Source organism: Sycon ciliatum, chromosome 5, assembly GCF_964019385.1.
Source record: "Sycon ciliatum chromosome 5, ocSycCili1.1, whole genome shotgun sequence".
Taxonomy (NCBI): domain Eukaryota; kingdom Metazoa; phylum Porifera; class Calcarea; order Leucosolenida; family Sycettidae; genus Sycon; species Sycon ciliatum.
The window spans coordinates 13,070,444-13,089,927 of NC_088647.1; the positions used below are offsets into that span (position 1 = coordinate 13,070,444).

The 19,484-nt window shown below is 46.1% G+C and overlaps 1 protein-coding gene across 1 annotated transcript; it reads right to left on the reverse strand.

The window, feature by feature from the left end:
• Positions 1–1,468: 1,468 nt before the first annotated feature.
• Positions 1,469–13,481, reverse strand: LOC135817677 (E3 ubiquitin-protein ligase MYCBP2-like). Its single transcript, XM_065330907.1, has 8 exons — positions 13,225–13,481; positions 11,622–12,127; positions 9,724–9,818; positions 9,090–9,290; positions 8,653–8,760; positions 7,510–7,722; positions 3,444–3,557; positions 1,469–2,410 (listed from the first exon to the last, which is right to left on the reverse strand). The coding sequence occupies exons 2-8, from the start codon at positions 12,109–12,111 to the stop codon at positions 2,132–2,134; spliced, it is 1,500 nt and encodes a 499-aa protein (XP_065186979.1). The 5' UTR covers positions 12,112–12,127; positions 13,225–13,481; the 3' UTR covers positions 1,469–2,131.
• Between the last annotated feature and the right edge of the window lie 6,003 nt (positions 13,482–19,484).

Sequence of the window (19,484 nt, forward strand, 5' to 3'; positions counted from 1 at the left end):
AGCTGTGGACATCACACGGCTGCATTGTGAAGAAACGGGGGGGGGGGGGGGTGTCAACTGATAACCAAGATAACCGCTCTATCACTTGCTATTCCCAGTAAACAAAATGGATGGAAATGCTGAATAGAGCGGTTATCAGTGGTATGATCAAGACTCTTTACCAAGGTCATTATCATACGTGTTTGTTATCCAAACCGATAGAAGCCGCGGTCTGGTAGTCATAACTAACTTGTAACTCAGTCTTCAAGTAAATTATTGGTCCTTTCTCTATACTGTACTCAACCCCCACCCACCCATTTGTTTATATACCATGTACCATGTACCATGTACCATGTACCATGTACCATGATGTACCATGTACCATGTACCATGTACCAGGACTGGACCAGTGGTACTTTTCAATTTTAGGAACACTGTGGTCACTGGAAAAGCCATTATTCCAGACAACTGCACGTGTGCAGTGCTGCCAAATAATTTTCGCCCAAAATCGGACACCCTTCACCGCCGGCGGCGCGCCAACGCTGGCCACATTGTGCGAATTTTTCTCCTCGGCAAATTTTTTACAGAGAATTCAAAATATTGCCTAAAACACCATGAAAATTCGCTTCGTTGCCATGGTAACCCCAGAGTTGTCATGAATTTTGTAATGATGAGTGTGGTCGCACACTGACTCTGTATAGACTGTCAGTGTACATGCCATCCAGCCTGATCCAGGCATGTTACTTTGCACTTCCACAGCCAAGCGCTAGCCTTTTTAGAAGCAAATGTACAGTGATTAGTGCCTTCAGTTGCGCTGAAAAGTGAAGTACAGGACTTCTGCATAGGAAAGTAATCATGGTAATGATCTCCGACATTTTGGCTGCTTTTCGGACGTTTCCCTTTTCGGACCGGTTTTCGGAAGAGCCTTCAAAAATCGGACACTGTCCGAAAAATCGGACGGTTTGGCAGCACTGCGTGTGTATGGAACGGCAACGACACGTGACGTGTAAATGGTGCATGTATGGGTCCAGAACTAGAAGTCAGCATTGTCATGACTCCAGCCAGTCCAGGCCGGCTGGCTGTGACCATGGTGACCTGGCACTTGAACTTCAGACAGTCTTCTAGTACTAGTACTACTACTACTAGTCAGGGAGTCGTAAAATACTATTTTACGACTCCCTGCTACTAGTACTAAGTTCTATCCGATGTGTCACCATGGTCACTGAATAGGACAACCTGCAGAGTACGGCCTTAGGCTTAGAGAGGCTTAGTGCAGGTCAGAGCTGACCACACCCTACCACATGCACAGGCACAGGACCGGCCCAGTCCGTACCATGCTCATGCAGTAACCATGGTAACATGTATCGCGTGTTGTACTTGATCTACATAATCATTAGTCATTACCACGACAGAACAATACTACATGACACTGTACACTGTACACTAGTGTACAGTGTCATGTACATGTACATGATTGTGCAACATAGAGTATGTATGCATGTTATTTATTTATTTATTACAATCATCTCAAGCTTCGGTGGAAACACCGGCGAAAAATAGGAGTAAGGGAAGGGAAAACAAAAGAGTAGCAAATCAACAGCATCAACAACTCAGTAAAGAAAGAGAATGTCAAATAAAAACAGTGTTACCATGGTTACACAAGGAAACACCCAAAACTAACGCCAGGCGTTACTTTGGCCACGTGTGTAGTGATTTCTTGTACAGGACAGCAAACATATCGCAATAATCTTATAACATTTTATTTTCAGAGTTCATTTGCTGGTATATTAAACGTGTTGCATTTATATTCCTATATTTTAAAACATACGAACTCAGATTATCAGTGTGGAGCATTATATAGATTTCATTTGTACTCGGGTTCAAATAGAAGGGATGATGTGCCCAATAGCACCAAGTACACCGATCACACCCATCAAGTAACATCCACTTGTGCAATGGAAGTCCAAAACAAAAAAAGACGAACAGAAACAAAAGACAAAACGTCAAGGTCAAAGCGGGAGGGAGTACTTCCTGAAACCTTCCTGAAATGCGCACCACTTTAGCAGTAAACATGATAGCATAGAAAACAAGGAGTAAAGTAAAAAAATAGCTTCATGATAGAAGGTCAGTAAACACTGGTTGATTCTAGGGCCTAAAAATCTGACTGATGATCCAAGCACAACACACACCCGATCGCAAACTCTTCACCAGTAGGAGGATGTCTGATGTTCAGAGGGCATTCGTCACTCTGCAGCTGTCTGCAAGCTGGGCCGACCGGGCAAGATGGGAACTTTTTCATAGCCATAAGTCTCGAGAAGTCAGTATGGCAGCGTGGGCAGAAGTGAGTGTGTCCGAAGCAGAAGAAAACGGCGAATGAGCAGCAGTAGCGGCATTTGAAGCCGATGTACTCTTTCCCATGGGTTGGACACTCCTGGTGGAAAACAAACCAGCACAGGTTCAAAGCAACAATTACAACTACAGTTGCAACAAGTAAATTCCAACCAGATGAAGAGAATAGCTGGTATGGGTTTCGGCACGTCTGTACCATGTACATGGTACATGGTACATGTGTCACGTACCGTTGATCCGCCTCCCCCCCCCCCCCCCCGCCTTGATTTTACAGCCAGGGAAAGGAAAATCGTATGGCAGAGTGCAACGAAGTTTGTACCGTAAATCCGCGCATATAAGCCCATGGGCTTATATGTGAAACAATGCAGTTTGGGGATAAAATATCCAGTAAAACATATTCGTTTTTTAGCCCATGGGCCAATATTCGAATTTTGAAGGTTCACGAAAAAGTACAAGTCCATGCTCATGGTCAGTCTACCATACTCTACTGGTAAACTGCACTGACCTGCTGTACCATGGTAGGAAGAGTCCATTTTGTGAAAAAAATCTGCTTAACACGTGAGTTGCATTTGTGTCTGTTCATTAGCCCATGGGCTTATAAACGGAGGTGGGCTTATATCCGGATATAGGCCCATGGGCTTATAAACGGAGGTGGGCTTATATGCGGATATAGGCCCATGGGCTTATATGCGGATATAGGCCCATGGGCATATATGCGCGGAATTACGGTACGTTGTAGAACCATGGTGTACTAAGGCCAAACTATTGCACATTCTTGTGTGGAGCTCGTGTCCGCTCGGAGGTAAAATAATTAATTGAGTACGGATTGACTGCTCAACGTGCAATGTGTGTACAAGGTTCGGATCGTATGGCCTACAGACAGGAAATCACCTCCACGATACGACCACGAAAGGACGATATGATGGGGCGCTCTCGCGGTACTTTACGGTAGATGCAGCACAAGTAAGGTGACCTTCTACACTTTCCGCCTTTTAGCACCTGCAACTTCTCTGGGTACGGGTTGATAAGAGCTGGCATGGTATTGACATTAAATTATTATGAGTTAGACCGACAGACCACTCTGTGTTGCCTCCAAGCTCAATCCAAGCTCTTACCTTAACACCTCTGGATCCCGTCGCAGTGGCACACCACGGGCAGATCAGTTCCTCGGGATTGAAATCTGCTGCAGCCAGTTGATCTGCACATTGTGCTTCACCGCCGAAATAGGGCTACATTGGGCAACAACACCAACATACTCTGTCAGCATAAAAGAGGCAAATTACGGGTCAATCTGCACCAATCACAATCGTATGGCAACAAAGTTTTTTTTGCAAAACAATTATTTCTGTATCAAGTGATAACTTGAGTGATAGAGATCTGCTGCTGCCCGCTGACAGTAGATTGTTCATGATAGCCGCTGCTCAGCACAGGTTTTACTGTACAAGTGGAATCCTGAGAATTAGCCCTCCAAATGCCAGGAAAAAACTTCTAATTATCCGGACATTCTAATTATCCAAACATGACCCCACAACACAATATGTATGTCGAAATGCTCCTATGGTCACGCAGAGTTGCGCTATGGACCTTAGACACAGATTTCACGGATACTGAACTGACCAGCACAGCCTGCTCATGCAAACTGAACTGATCAGTACAGTGTACAGTGAACTTCGAATTACACTTTGCTAACTTCGAATTATCAGCACAAATCCCACACATTTTCTGTGGAATCCGTGGAACTTTGAATTAATCGGACATGTCCGGTTCGAGGTTCGAATTATCAGAATTTTTTATGTGGGAATCGTATTGACAGAAATCGGTCCTGGAAAAACTTCTAATTAAGCGGTATGTTCGAATAAGCCATATTCGCATTATCAGGATTCCACCTGTACTATCGTTCCCTTAGGGCAGCACAAGATCACTACAAAACAATGATGACAGTTAAAGGGGCACTCCGGCTTCATTTTCGACGCCGAGTTTTCGATGCCAAGACGAAGGTTGGTGAAAGAGAAGACCCCTCGAACAAGAACGAATCTCCAGAAGCGATCGAGTCGAGCAGGAAGACGACTTTTGAATTTCGGCCGAGCGAGCGCTGATGACGTAATGAGGGATTAGCTTGCCAGTGGAAATGTATCTGCGCACATACATTTCACATACTTTTTGGCCAATTTTCAATTGAAGAGGAGGTTGTTTTCCATGTTCTCTCAACGTCGTGAGTGATCCCGTCTTCTATACCCTTCCAGGTACCCTGAAGGTCCTCCAGAGGAGAATTTATCTCCAGCAAAGCGTTGTTGATCCGCTAAATTCGTCTCGAGACATATTCACCCAGTGCAGTGCTGACAAATGTGGAATGTTGAATCTGTGATAATTGTCGACGATGGAGAGAGAGGCTGATAGCCGCTGTCGCAGGAAAGTGAAGCTGCTGGAAGTAACAACGGGGAGCTTGTTAGCATCACTTGATCAAAGCAGCTAGACGGAATCGGGGAGTACTGACTATTTGTCTCGCCCTCAGTTTAGTGAATTTTATAATCAGAAAATTATTCGATCAGGATCCCTTCTACAAGATGTGTAGTACAGGTGATTTCTGAACTTGACGATACGGAGACCGACCAGTAGACCTACCAACAACGTGTACCTGCAGGAAATTCACCCAAGGCTATTGCTAATGCTATCCTCTTCAGTGGCTGTTGTTTTTTTAGTAAAAATATGTTCACTTCTCTCAACATATTCCTGCATGGCAGCAAGAAGGTGCGCTATGGAATTCAACGCCAAAATCTTCGCCCAGCTGTGGATGAAGCATGGTCAAGTCATGGCAGTACATATACTTGAACCAGATGAGAAATTGAAGTTCATTTGTGATGTGAAGTTTGACAGCCCCAGTGACCGAGTCAAGCGTTGTCTTTTGCCGTGGCACAAATTGTTGAAGAATCCGAGATGTTCTTGGAATTATGCACATGGATACTACCAGAAATAATGGTGGCATGAACCATTGTGGAATGGGACAGCTCACGGAGAATACTGGAATAGCTCAAGTATCTCTAGGCGATTATAAATCCTGTTCTGGCATCAGCCAGAACAGGATTTATGCAGCTTCGGCCTGCTGCGCCCGTCCATGTACAATGATGGTAACATGCATTTCTGTTTTCTACATATTTGCTATCTACTGTACTGTGGTATTACAGTTGCAGGTCCCTTATATAGAAATATGTTCACCCCCCCCCCCCCTCCACATACCCACATAAATATGAACTAACAATTTCACTGTTGAACTCGCCGGTGGCTAGAGAGCAAAGGATTAATTTATAGCAACGAAAAGGACCAGGGAACTACAAGTTACGCTATAATGTCCACGAACTATTTCACTGTATTTGAACGAAATTGGGTTTGATACCCTGAGAACTCTGAAACTTTGCAGCACTGTGGATTATATGTGGATACAACATTTATGGAAGGAACACATAGTTCAAATAATTATAGCACTGGATTGTTGAGATTGTGAGCACATTCCAATCAGTACTCTACATATTTATAAGCGGTGGCAATCGTTAGGAATAGGTCGTGAGTTGTCAGAGTGCTCTAGTATATGAGAGAATGTTTTGTTTGTCTAATCGACGGCTCGTTTGAAGCCAGAGTTGTTTGAACTTGCTTCAGTCGACTTGATTCTAGACAGTAGTCGAAGGAGTACTATGAAGTATACACCAGGCGTAGTCTGTAAGGTATCTCGTGAGAATTCTGTCGGTACACATCAGGTATCAGCTTGCAAAGATGGCTCCTCTCTGTTTCTTGAAAGCCTGTATAGTTGGACTGTGGCTCCAGCGATTCCCTTCTCAGAGCAGGTACCATACCCAATACGGTCAATGCATATTGGACAAACCTGTGTGCACAACAGAAATAGTGGAGAGAAATCTCTCAGCTCATGAACACATCAGTGAAGTTTGAACTGCCGTTGTTTGTGGCCATCAGTATAAACCTATCGACTATAAGAATAATGTGCAAAAAGCCCTCTATAACTACAGCTGGGGCCATGGAATTATGAAGCATCTAACTTAGGGAACTGCCAATTCTGGTCGGAGTTGCGTTCGAGGCCTGCAATTCATGATGGCTATTGTATGTTGCATTGACCAGAGATCATATAAAACTTCCATGCCACATTGAAACACGCACTACTTTCGAGTACTTTGGTATCCCCCACCAAATGGGCATTCGTTCCCGGGGTGGCAGGCGTCACCATTCATTATGCCTGGATCAGATTTCATTGACCCCAACTGTCATGAAGAATCAATTTTACTTCGACTGGATTTCAGTACAAGTTAGTTGTAGAACTGCAGAATAAATTTTGTTGTATTTGGGCAACCATTTCTCTACAAACGCTCTATTTGGAAAAGATTTTTTTTAATAAAATACATGTCCAAATTCCACATTTACCCAAATCGGAATACTTGATCACGTATTCAGTTACACGGAATGTTTAGAAAACGCCAGGGAATAGGAATTTGCTAACGAGAACTCCAGGCCAGGGTACTAGCATACGAACAAAACAAGATAAAAACTCACCAGTATACTTGTAGTAATTCATGTCGGTGTAATATTCACGATAAGCAACGAGGCACCCTCCGATTTGGTCAAGCTGCTTTGAAGTCTGGTTGTTCAGGTGATACAAACGGGCTCCCTGTTGTTACTTCCAGCAGCTTCACTCTCCCTGCGACAGCGGCTATCAGCCTCTCTCTCCATCGTCGACAATTATCACAGATTCAACATTCTACATTTATCAGCACTGCACTGGGTGAATATGTCTCGAGACGAATTTAGCGGATCAACAACGCTTTGATGGAGATAAATTCTCCTCTGGAGGACCTTCAGGGTACCTGGAAGGGTATAGAAGACGGGATCGCTCACGGCGTTGGGAGAACATAGCAAACAACCTCTTCTTCGATTGGAAATTGGCCAAAAAGTGTGTGAAATGTATGTGCGCAGATGCATTTCCACTGGCAAGCTAATCCCTCATTACGTCATCAGCGCTCGCTCGGCCGAAATTCAAAAGTCGTCTTCCTGCTCGACTCGATCGCTTCTGGAGACTCGTTCTTGTTCGAGGTGTCTTCTCTTTCACCTACCTTCGTCTTGGCATCGAAAACTCGGCGTCGAAAATGAAGCCGGAGTGCCCCTTTAAGGTTCAATGCTCACCCGCTCACACTCATAACACGCATAGTATGCATAGCGCTTCACCGCATATTTCTCAGGTTTCTGGTAGTATTCACTGCATGGATTGGCGATTGCTTCATTGTCCATTTCCTTCTCATGTTCCAGTCGTAGCATAGCTTTCCGCTTCACAAGTGACTGTAGCTCTTTCATGGGTTTGAGAGCAGATCTCAATGATGGATGATCCATGACTTGATTCTACCACAGAAATACATGGCAAACAAATAATACGCACATACTTGCTTTGAAGGCTGGCATTTGGGGATGGAGCAAATATTCGGGTCCATGGATGTACATGTACCACAACTTAAAGTCATGTTGCTGGTGTGGTGAACGAGGTCGATAATGAGACAGAGGTGCAGAGCTTTTTCACACTACAGCATAATTATAGTAGCTGGGTGCACTTTTGGGCACAATTCATATGTATGTTCAGTTGGACACTTGTCTGGAGTATATTGTACCCTGATGACGCACATACTTGCTTTGAAGGCTGGCATTTGGGGATGGAGCAAATATTCGGGTCCATGGATGTACATGTACCACAACTTAAAGTCATGTTGCTGGTGTGGTGAACGAGGTCGATAATGAGACAGAGGTGCAGAGCTTTTTCACACTACAGCATAATTATAGTAGCTGGGTGCACTTTTGGGCACAATTCATATGTATGTTCAGTTGGACACTTGTCTGGAGTATATTGTACCCTGATGTACTTCAGCCTCTGCTTGCTTCTCCAATGCGGGTATCCCAATATCAATTCAGGTATATTTTATATTTAAATAAACGGCAAGGCGACAGAAGTTACTGATTCTGTGCAATTTCGAAACATTAGGTATTATGTCTATTATTCTACAGTGTGCATGCAGAAATCACTGATATTACGTGATCCACATCGGATACACCCTCCTATGTGCATATCGGCCTCCAGTTGTTGTTGTTGTTGTTGTTTGTTTATTTAGAGTCGAAGAACAAACAGGCAAATTTGCCTAATTACATGATTTCGACTAAAAGAAGAATCCAGTAGTTGATATGTTTCAAAGCTGACACACTCAGGCCATGTCAGTGAACAGTTTTCTATCTCACTTTACAGGCCCTGTAGTTGAGAGTCCTGATGGTATGGTCTACACATACCTCACATCCGGGGCAATTCAGAAACTGGAAACTAATCCTGGGGCCACTCCAGCGTGTTGCTAGCTGAGCGTCGCAGCAATGCTTGTGATAGATGTGTCCACAGGAAAGCTACAACAGTGAAGACAAACGAGGAGCCAGTTAACACAGACTTACTTGTAGAATTCAAACTTCTGTTGCAATCTCCATCAAATCATCTGAGAGAATTCACTGTGTGGTATTTTCAGGATTCTTGTTTCCTTAAGTCAGATTTTTCGATAACTTGTCAATTAGAAGTCTCCTAGAGGAGCCCTACAACTTCACTTCAAGATTCGAGGACCGTGATTAAAATGGTGAGCGGAAGGCCGGAAGCTGACAGTACTTGTCAAAATTCAGAACTGTGAATAATGTGGTACCCGTATGCTTCTATGTCTGCCATACACACATTATTCTGAACCAACCTGAATAGCTGGAGCATCACCCAGCGTGTCCGTGTAGCAAATAGCACATTCATCGCTTGCAGTGTAACGTACTGACGATGTCCTTTGACTACTGTCACAGCATGGACTTTGTAGGCACGGCAGGCATTCACTCTCTCTAGCAATTCCTCCACAGCTATGTCCACACGGCAACACCGCTGTGCACTCCTTGAGTGAGCGTTCCTGTGCAGATAAACATTCAGTTGCAATCATGATACGGTTGTTGTCAATCACCAGATTGCACAGAGCGCCAAGCATTTTCATAGTAAAGCGTCCAGAGTACATTATGCTTGAAGTAGAAATAGCACGCACGCACACACACACACACACACACACACACACACACACACACACACACACACACACACACACACACACACACACACACACACACACACACACACACACACACACACACACACACACACACACACACACACACACACACACACACACACACACACACACACACACACACACACACACATAGGCCAGTTACAGTACACAATACATCCCCGCATGGGTGATGTACTCATATGGTCTATACGTCATACACCAATGGCGGGGTGCCGGTATGTCAGAATAAGTCAATGTTTTCATAGTCCCAAGGTCTTACCTCACACTCAGCACTGCTGCAAACGCTGCCAACAGCAAACGCAGACCTGCTCTCTGTACTCTGACAAAAGACGCATGGATGTATCGTATTGAAGTCTGCAGATACAAGATTAAAAAAATAGATGGCAATCGGTTCTGTTTCTTGGAAGTGCACTGAAATGCGCACATGCTTTCTGTTGCAGTTTTTGGCAACTCCTGCTGTCTGCAATATTTATACACAGTTAGACATGCAAAGTGCTGCTTTCTGAAAGCGATCGTTCCTTCCACAGTTCTTCTTTAGCCAAGTGACGTTGTGAATGCAAATAGGTGTTTGCTCAAGTGCATGTCACCATCATGCCTAAAATTTGCTATCATACCGATATATTGGGCAAGTAAGCAGCATCCAAACCATGCTGTTCTCAAACCGTACTCTATAACATCATAATTTCGGCGTAACTTTCAATTTCGGTAATTTCGGTAGAGAAATCCTGGCACCTATTTTATATATGTAATACACACGCACCATTACATTCATTCACACAGTATCCATTCATCTGCCACTACCTTTCTCACAAACACTATATTCACACATTGCAAAGGTGCAAACTTCGCTTTTTGTACTTGCTGGCTGCTGTATTTCTACCTGAAACCATATTAGCTACATGTATATAAGTGTGTGTTTTAGTTATTACATTTTTATGTGACGGCGTTCCACTGATGACAGTCACAAGAAAACGTTATGGAACTTAACTTTCTTCAATTTTTTTGCTGTTGTTATGAGTGCACAATTTATCTTATTTATTGCCATTTTACGACTATTGTCTCCTCGTCGATTGTTTAAAATAATTTAATTCGGATTTAACACTACACCTAAAAGGCACTAGAGTATGCACCTATGTGAAGGGAATGCATTACACTTGAAACCCGCCAGGTCTCTGACACCAACATTTTGCACACCTAAAATCATTATGGTATACATACATGACCAGTGTACTCAATCCCAAGAGAGGCGAGTATGCTATATTAAAGGGGAAGTTAAGGCAAAAATTAAAATTTCACCAGTTGTAGTCTTCGGGGTGCTGAGTCGAATGGTCTTGGTCCGAGAAAGCTGAGACGCTCCCTTCCTACTTGAATCCCAATCGAACTCGCGCACTTCCACCGAAACTGGGTGACTCGCCCTACTAGATGGAGATTTGTATGCAAAATGTCACTAAAAGCGCCATTTCGTTCTTATAAAAGCACGGATGACCGCGATTGGCCCATATGTTGTAGTCCTTTGGACGCTGAGTCGACTGGTTTTGGTCCGAAAAGGCTGCGATGCAGCGTTCCTCCTTTATTCCCAATCGAACATGCTTGAACAAGCGGTCACGTGCTCCTGCGTACACCAGTCACCTGGTCACCGTGCCTGCAGGGTACAACTTACTAGCCTGTTTGACCTTTTTTGGGTGCACTCCTGTCACTCGAGTTGAACTCGAGTTGAACCTTGGTGTGAAATTTGTCGCCTGCTGGCGTGGTGACCAGGTGATTTGGGCACCCACGAGCACGTGACCGCTTGTTCAACCATGTTCGATTGGGAATAAAGGAGGAACGCTGCATCGCAGCCTTTTCGGACCAAAACCAGTCGACTCAGCGTCCAAAAGACTACAACATATGGGCCAATCGCGGTCATCCGTGCTTTTATAAGAACGAAATGGCGCTTTTAGTGACATTTTGCATACAAATCCCCATCTAGTAGGGCGCAGTCACCCAGTTTCGGTGGAAGTGCGCGAGTTCGATTGGGATTCAAGTAGGAAGGGAGCGTCTCAGCTTTCTCGGACCAAGACCATTCGACTCAGCACCCCGAAGACTACAACTGGTGAAATTTTAATTTTTGCCTTAACTTCCCCTTTAATCAAGGGCCAGTGGCATCTTAGACATTACCTATTTCGCCATTAGACTCATCCATCGAGTCTCCAGCCATGTTCATCACCTGCTTCACTTCTTCATTGGCCATCTCACCGACTGTATTGGCAACCTCCCCCATGGCATTGTCAACCAGTGCAACAACTGCGTTGCCAACCTCACCAACTTTACTGTCAGCCTCACCAACTCCATTGTCAACCTCGCTAGCAGAGTTCTCAGCCTCGCTAGCGGAGTTCTCAGCCTCGCTAGCGGAGTTCTCAGCCTCACTCGCGGAGCTCTCAGCTTCGCCAGCTGTATTCTCAACCTCACCGACAGTGTCGCTAGCCACATTCTGCTTGGCCACACTCGCAGTGGCTTCGTCAGCCACCCCCGTATCAGCCATATTGTCTGCCATCTTGTCCATCGCCTCGTCAACCAACCTGTTGTTCGGCAAGTCCATTCTCTTGGCCAACATGTTACCGATGTCCCAGACACTATTTATCATGCTGCTAAGTATGTTGCCCATCATTCACCCATACATGTACCTGCAGATGAACGAAATGTCAACAAGAGGGAAACAGAAAGAAAGGGCTCGGATGCAGAGCCAAGGATTAATTTATAAAAAGTAAAAAGGACCAAGGAACTACAAGTTACACAATAATGTCCCCTAACACCACCAGTTACTAAACAATCAGCTCATGCGATAACATTGCACGACACTGACCGTTAGTTGTAGAACGTCAGTACCGTCGGTCAGTGTCGTGCAATGTTGTCGCATGAGCTCAGAGTGATTGTTTAGTAACTGGTGGTGTTAGTGGACATTATAGTGTAACTTGTAGTTCCTTGGTCGGGATTGATATTCAGTTTAGCCGGCTTCCATCTGACTGGGATGAGGGGCGGGGATCAGGGCTCAATGGCCTGTAGTGATCCGAGCACTCGGAAGAAAGAAAAAGTGAATTTCTCTCATTGGTCCTATGTTCTGAAACTTCTGCAATCGAACTCCGAGTTTGCATGGATGTGCACATTCCAAAGACCACTGCAAGTTAGTGAAGAACAGGTCAATGAGATAGGGAGACAGTACAGGTCAGCTGATCAAAACTACTCTCACAGTTGCAAGTTTTTTTGTGCAGCCATTTTGCACGGATTTCACAGTTCTCTTTGAAATCTAATAATAGTAATACCCCACCAGCACTACAGTACATGGTTGCAAGCATGTGTGTAAGAACTAAGAAGTGTTAGTTGATGTGCATGGTATCAATGAAATCCAGTCGCATCACTCAAGCGCGCGCCGGCGTTGCGCAGCCATACACCTGCGAACACTGGGCTGCGAAATGATCAAAAACCCAAACAAACTTGAGCGATACGACTGGATTTCATTGAGCAGCACTCTACAATCATGTAGCTGCATTCAAAATGAAAATGAAACAGTTACTATTAGCATCCACCCCGCACTAGCTGACAAGAGCGCTAGGCCTATATAGGGCTACTGACATGTCAAGCTAGTGGTTAAACAAACAAAAAAACTAACATATTCAACAACGCGTGATAGACTTTTGCATGATCACAATCTTGAGACTTGACTCTGCAAGCAAGGATCTACTGTAGGACTAGAGACATACCAGTCACATAATTATTTGCTCACCTTCGTGCCTATTTCACCATAGACTTCTTTCGCACGCTATCACAAGCACATGATACCTACGAATCCCCGCTCCTTCATGCAGCTCCACCCAAAATATTAAATTTTCACAAACGCATCTTTTCCAACTTCTCAGCAGAGAGCAGCGCCTGTAGCAATTTTATAGCACTGCTACCTGCGCTTCCCGTGCCCAGTAGGTCCGCGTCAACCATGATCACCTCACGCGCTCGAATACCTCGCAGCAGCGAAAACATAAGTGAAGTCATGTAAGGAACTATTTACGGTAGTCTTTCTGCGTTTTCACAGCATGATGCAACCAAGCTTGCATTTTTGCAAGCGCAAGAGCCAGACTGGGCAGAGATTAGAGCAAGACTGCCAGGCGCACGCGCACATCATTGTACTTAGTTACTTGTAAGCAGGGAGTCGTATAGACTTGTCAGGCCATACCATTAGTACTGGCATTAGTCATTACCAGATGCATGACCGGTCGACCATGACACATCGTGATGTCATCGACTTCAAGGGAACACAGTCATCAAAAAATAATGACAATCACTGAATGCCATCATGTGCCAAGTCACTAGTCTTGTCAGTCCGAACAGCTAGCTGCTGTACTACTAGTACTGGGCTGTGCACTACAACTACAGTCCAATAGTCATTATTACTACATATACATCAGTACATGTACTTGAGAACGGTTTTATTCACAACACCCCCTCCCCCTCCCCTCCCCCTCCCCTCCCCCCCCCCCCCCAGCCAATCGCGTGAAACCATGAGAGTCAAAGCAAAAAAGACAACCCAATTTCGGAAATAAATGGAACGCTCAATTGAAATATAAAATGAACACAAAAGCTTCACAAGAAATCGCTACCTAATAAGATTGCCCACCGGCATGCAAAGGCGAAGTCACGCCTCTGCCCGTATCAGAACAGCCGGCGGCAATGTGCTGCAAAGGGGCTCCTGACCTTGCGGCGAATGTAAGAGGCCCTGCAGCCCCTAAAGCACGTGACTGCCCATCGCAGCAGGCAAAACGAAACCCGGGTGCGTAAATCGCCCATCACGCTTTCGCTTTCATGTTGTTGGGTTCTATGCCCGTTTGAACTTGCGAATCAAAATAAATACAAAAAAAAACCCGGCAGAATATACCAACTTTACCAAGTCTTTGTTTTTGTCTACAACCAGGGCAGCTAGTGACTTCAGAAATATAGTGGTTAACCGTTTCTTTGCCCGCCACACCCGAGGTCGAAAACACCAGTGCCAGTGGGGTGAATGATGCTCTCTCCACCTGGTTAACTCTGGCACCATACGCCGCCTTCTTCATTCTCTTGTGCGTTCTCAGGTAGCTAAGGATTTCCGGACGAGACAGCAACTGAGGACGGCCCAAGGTCAGCGACCCTTACATCAGAAAAGGCGTCCTGCTGCCGCGACCAGCAACCCCCAGCGCATATGTCCAGGTGTGCCTCTGGCTGACGATTAGCCGAGGCGGCAGAGATGTCCTCACCGTGTAGTGGGAGCAAACGCGGCTCAACCTCCACATCGGGCAGTACCTCCTGCAGTACGCCGGCCAGGAGGTCTCGAAGCTCGTTACGGCAATCTGACGGATAGCCGCCGGTCGGGCACGTGAGGACGTGGTGGGTGGTCATGGACTTCCCACAGATACAATGATCACTTGCACCGTCCAGCGGGAGACCATATCGTATGCATAGCCCATCTCTAAAGTCCGACTTTTTCAGCATGGTGCGGTTTTTCCAGGAAGGTTGTGCTGGTAACCATGTTGACACGCCCTTCTCATCCGCTAACGCCGAGACCCCTGGTCGGTCGAGTTGCTCCCTGTACATCGGTACGTCGTCCCTACATCCCCTGTGTCTTGTCTTGTGTTTGTCTCCACATGTCTCTTTGTAGGGCTGTGTTCCCAACAAAAAAATAAAAATAAAAAAAAACTGCGAGCAGCTGCCGCTGGACCGGCGAAAGCCCCGCAGCAAGCTCTGTCTGCAGCTGCCGGCACCCACCGATTTTTTTCCTGGCGCTTTTGTCGGGCGATGCCTCGTGCCTCGCCAACGGCTTCTAGAACAGGATTGGCCATGCCCTCCACGATGCTCAAGATGCTCTGCGTGTTTTGGTCCGGACTGATGGCTGGAGAGTCTCGGACGCTCTCGTTACGGTGGGCGTCGATTAAGTTCACCATTGACGCCGTGATGGCAAGTGATGCCTGATGCTCTGCCTCTGCAGACTTTGCTACTATACTATAGGATTGCCAAGCCCCCGAATCGTGTCAGGAGGGACAGAAGCTGTCTCTGGGAGCTGTCAGCTGCCATTCCCCGGCCCAAAAGGGCAAGGAGAAACTGATAATCCAATGCCTCATCTAGAGGGGCAGGGTGACGGAGTTTATGGATGATGCTCTCAACCGGTAGGACCATTTGGACGACAAGCCCTTTGTGAGCACAGCGTAGGCGGTCTGGGGTTGCATTTCGGCCATTGCAGCGAGAGTCATGATGGCATCAGCTTCCGTTGCCAGTTGTTAACGTACCTGTCTCCGGCACGATGGCGACATTCCTCACAGCCAATGATCCCGCCGAGATATTGGTGACCCGCCGCCGTGACGCAGACTCCCGTCCCCTGGAACACTTCCGCCCGGTCCAGGTACTGAGGCTTCACTGTGGCAGGAGAGTGGTCTTCGTGGGATAGGGATTGTATCCATTCTCAGGTACGATAACATCTTTCCAGTAGCTGGCAAACTCCTGGTCGACATTGGGGTTTGCCTCCTGCAACCTCTGAACTATCGGTACGGTTGCTACAGCATACTAGGCCATGGCCAGGGGATCACTCTGACAACTTCCTTCTTGGGAGAGAACCTCGCCGCCACCAGTCACAAACAGTTTAGTCTTATCATAGTAGGTATTTTGAAATATCTTTCCCAGAGCCAGACAGATCCTTGGAATAGTGTGAAGTGCTGCAGTGCGGTTCAGGTTAACAACTTCAAGGAGGTGCAATATACAACACTGAGAACTACTGATCTATGTTTACAAACAACTTAAAAAAAAGATGAACAAATAGTTCTTCTTTTGTTTACACAAGATCGGTTTAGGAAATTAGAGGCCACATGCCACGTACTGCTCTTTTCTCTCCGAAACTCAACACTTGATAATGTCCTAATACTTTGAAATTCTCCGTGAAGTCCAAAATTTGAAATTGCAAGATCGGTTTATTCGTACAATAATAATCATTAAACTCTCCAACGTCGTTATGTTGTGTGGCCATGTCTGCATCGATTGTACCCTTGATTGCTATACTATAATCGATCAAATTGAAATATTTTCTAAATTATTATGATAGGGATCGAGTCAACATCCAAATATAACAGGGTAGCAGTGAAGAGATTGTAAGAGGGAAGTAATACATGTGCACAAAATACATATCACTGACATGCCACAAAAAACGTGCTTCAGGAGAGGGACCAGAGCATAAGATTCGAGTACATCCCGCGATGTCAGTCTATACACACTGTATTAAAATAATAATAAGATCATACTATTGAAATCTTTCTTAGAACATGTTTCAAGTAGAATCACATGGTGTAGGCGAGAGCTGACACGATAAGACACATCTCAACCATGCATGCTTTCGGCTTATTGGTTCTGAGCGGATTGTTTTAGAACTGCATGCCCAGGCACACGGTACAGCCAATTGCAAACTCTTCGCCGGTTGGCGGATGCTTCATATTCAGAGGGCACGCACCTTCTGGCAATGGCTCGCAACGGGGTCCAACTGGACACGATGGGAAGATTTTCCGCTGGCTGTAATTGTAATACACATGGTGGCAGTGCGCGCAGAAGTGTGATTTTCCGAAGCAGAAAAATACAGCAACCGAGCAACAGTAGCGGCACTTGTAGGCGATGAACTCTGTTCCGTGCTGAGCACACCCCTGCAGGACAAGAAGACCAAAGATAGATGCTGTACCATCAAGTCATGATTGTATACATATTCACGTGTCAACTGGGTACCAATGCACTTCGCTCTTATCTAGTTAATTAGAATCGGCAAGAGCAAATCAGCAGGGGCGCAAAACAACAATCAAGGGGGGAGGGGAGGAGGAATACTGTATTTTCTGGGGTCGTTTTGCTCCGAGTCCCTAGAAAGACTGGATCAAAAATGTCCCAGTGGGTAAACTCAAAGATGCCCCAGTGGGTTAAATCCACAAAGACAAAGGGAGAGAAAAATAATTAGAGAGCAGGGGCGTGCTCGGCCCCCCAACTAGGGGGGTGCACGGGAGCCGAGGGGAGCCCCCCCCGGCAATTTTCTGCAATTTGTTTGCAACCTTTCTTGAATTTTAGAGCATATTTGCATACATTACAATTGCAATTACCCAGATTGAAAATTTTTGGGGGGTGCACGTGCCCCCCGTGCCCATCGCCGAGCACGCGCCTGGAGAGAGAGAGAGAGAGAGAGAGAGAGATAGATAGAGAAAACTATAGATAGATAGAGAGAGAGAGAGAGAGAGATAGAGAGAGAGAGAGAGAGAGAGAGAGAGAGAGAGAGAGAGAGAGAGAGAGAGAGAGAGAGAGAGAGAGAGAGAGAGAGAGAGTACGGCTTTCTACTCCCAGTATGGCTCAAACCGAGTGACCGGGCCCTCGCATACTAGTACCCTTTCACTTTCGGTTTTCTTACACTTCTTTATAGTGTGTGTGTGTGTGTGTGTGTGTGTGTGTGTGTGTGTGTGTGTGTGTGTGTATGTGTGTGTATGTGTGTGTGTGTGTGTGTGTGTGTGTGTGTGTGTGTGTGTGTTTGCAGCATGGGTGGTGGCTATGAACCTGGGACTCTATCTGGCCGGGGTTGCCGCAGCGCACTTGACCTGCACAGCTGCTTGATTGGCAGCCACCCTTACGGGTAAATGTTATTTCGTCACCGTCCTTCGCTCTCAGGACTTGTCATAAGGCTGGTAATGTCCCTTTCAGATGAAATTAAAAAATACAGTCACCTCGGTCAGAGCCGACCGATCAACAGACCGTGTGTGGTAGTCCCACTGAACTATGGCTGATAGTTGCATGACTCTGGTTGTAATGTATGTTTTGTCTCTGTCAGTGATGCGCTTTCAGTAATCTGCTGATACTAGTAATAGTATGCTAGAAGCATCCTAGACCTACCTGCACTGTGTTCCTTCTGTACGCATTCGCCACATACTTGGCATGCCCTATCCCTAGCGCTGGGTAGTACCATGCAGTCTACCAGCGACGTAGGTCGCACGTGATACTTGTTGTAGTGATTCACTGATTGTACATATTGACGGATCCTGGCGCAAGGTCGAGGAGATCAAGAGAGAGAGCCCGAGAATGGCGGCCAGATCCTGAGTGTCCTAATTTATTATCCCGAACCGTTTTCCTTGTATTTATTCTTATTGCATGTATTGATTAATCCCATTGTTGGATTGAACCGTGTTGGCTGGTGTGAACTGAGTGACGAGTTGACTGAAACATTGGCGCAGTGAACAGGATTCTTTTCTTAGTAAGTCACTCGTTGAAGTTTGTAGTTTTCACCACGCACGTGGGAAATGGCAGAAAAAGTAAAAGTCGGCGTCCGTCTTGACCTGGACCACGAGCTGGGAAACGATCATTTCCTTACTTGGCGTAGTCAGTTGGAGATTGGCTTTGCACTCCACGAAGTGAAGGATCAGTCGAAGCAGTATTTGGCAGCAGCTGCCAATTTAGGCGAGTCAGCAAGTCACTACTTATGGCAGAGCTACCCGACAGTGCCAACTACGGCAACTAATCCCTACAACGATCTTATCAAATTGTTCCAAGAATATTTCGGCTCGAAACAGAGCGCAGCGTCCCGTTTGGCGGAATTGTTTGCAGTCGAGCAACGTCCTGGGGAGACTGTACAGGCCTTTCGGCTGCGGGTGCAAAAGGACATGAGGGTTTGCAACCTGACCAGCACTCGTACTGCCGAGGAACTACTGGGAGTTGTGGGAGTCCACCTGTTTGCACGGGGGCTCAGCTCGGCCAGTGCCCGAAAGAGTGTCTTGGAGCACGATGCGCAGGACTTGAGCTCCGCCGCAGCCAAGGCGCAGGCAGTCGTGTTAGCAGAGGACTGTGCTAACAACGCTCCAGCACTGGAGGTGAGCTATGCCGCTATCCATCAACGCCGACACACAACATTGCCAACATCCGGCTGTGGATATTGTGGGGAGAAGCACGCTCCAGGCAAGCCGCACTGCCCAGCGGTCCATATGTTCTGTGCCAAGTGTGGACGTAAGGGACACTTCTCGT

Coding starts and splice junctions, on each gene's coding strand:
- LOC135817677 (XM_065330907.1), bottom strand. CDS start 12,111: ATGATGGGCAACATACTTAGCAGCATGATAAATAGTGTCTGGGACATC. Junction 8,761..9,089: donor GTGATGCTCCAGCTATTCAG/GTTGGTTCAGAA, acceptor TCACTGTTGTAG/CTTTCCTGTGGACACATCTA. Junction 7,723..8,652: donor TGAATTGCCCCGGATGTGAG/GTATGTGTAGAC, acceptor TTTCTGTGGTAG/AATCAAGTCATGGATCATCC.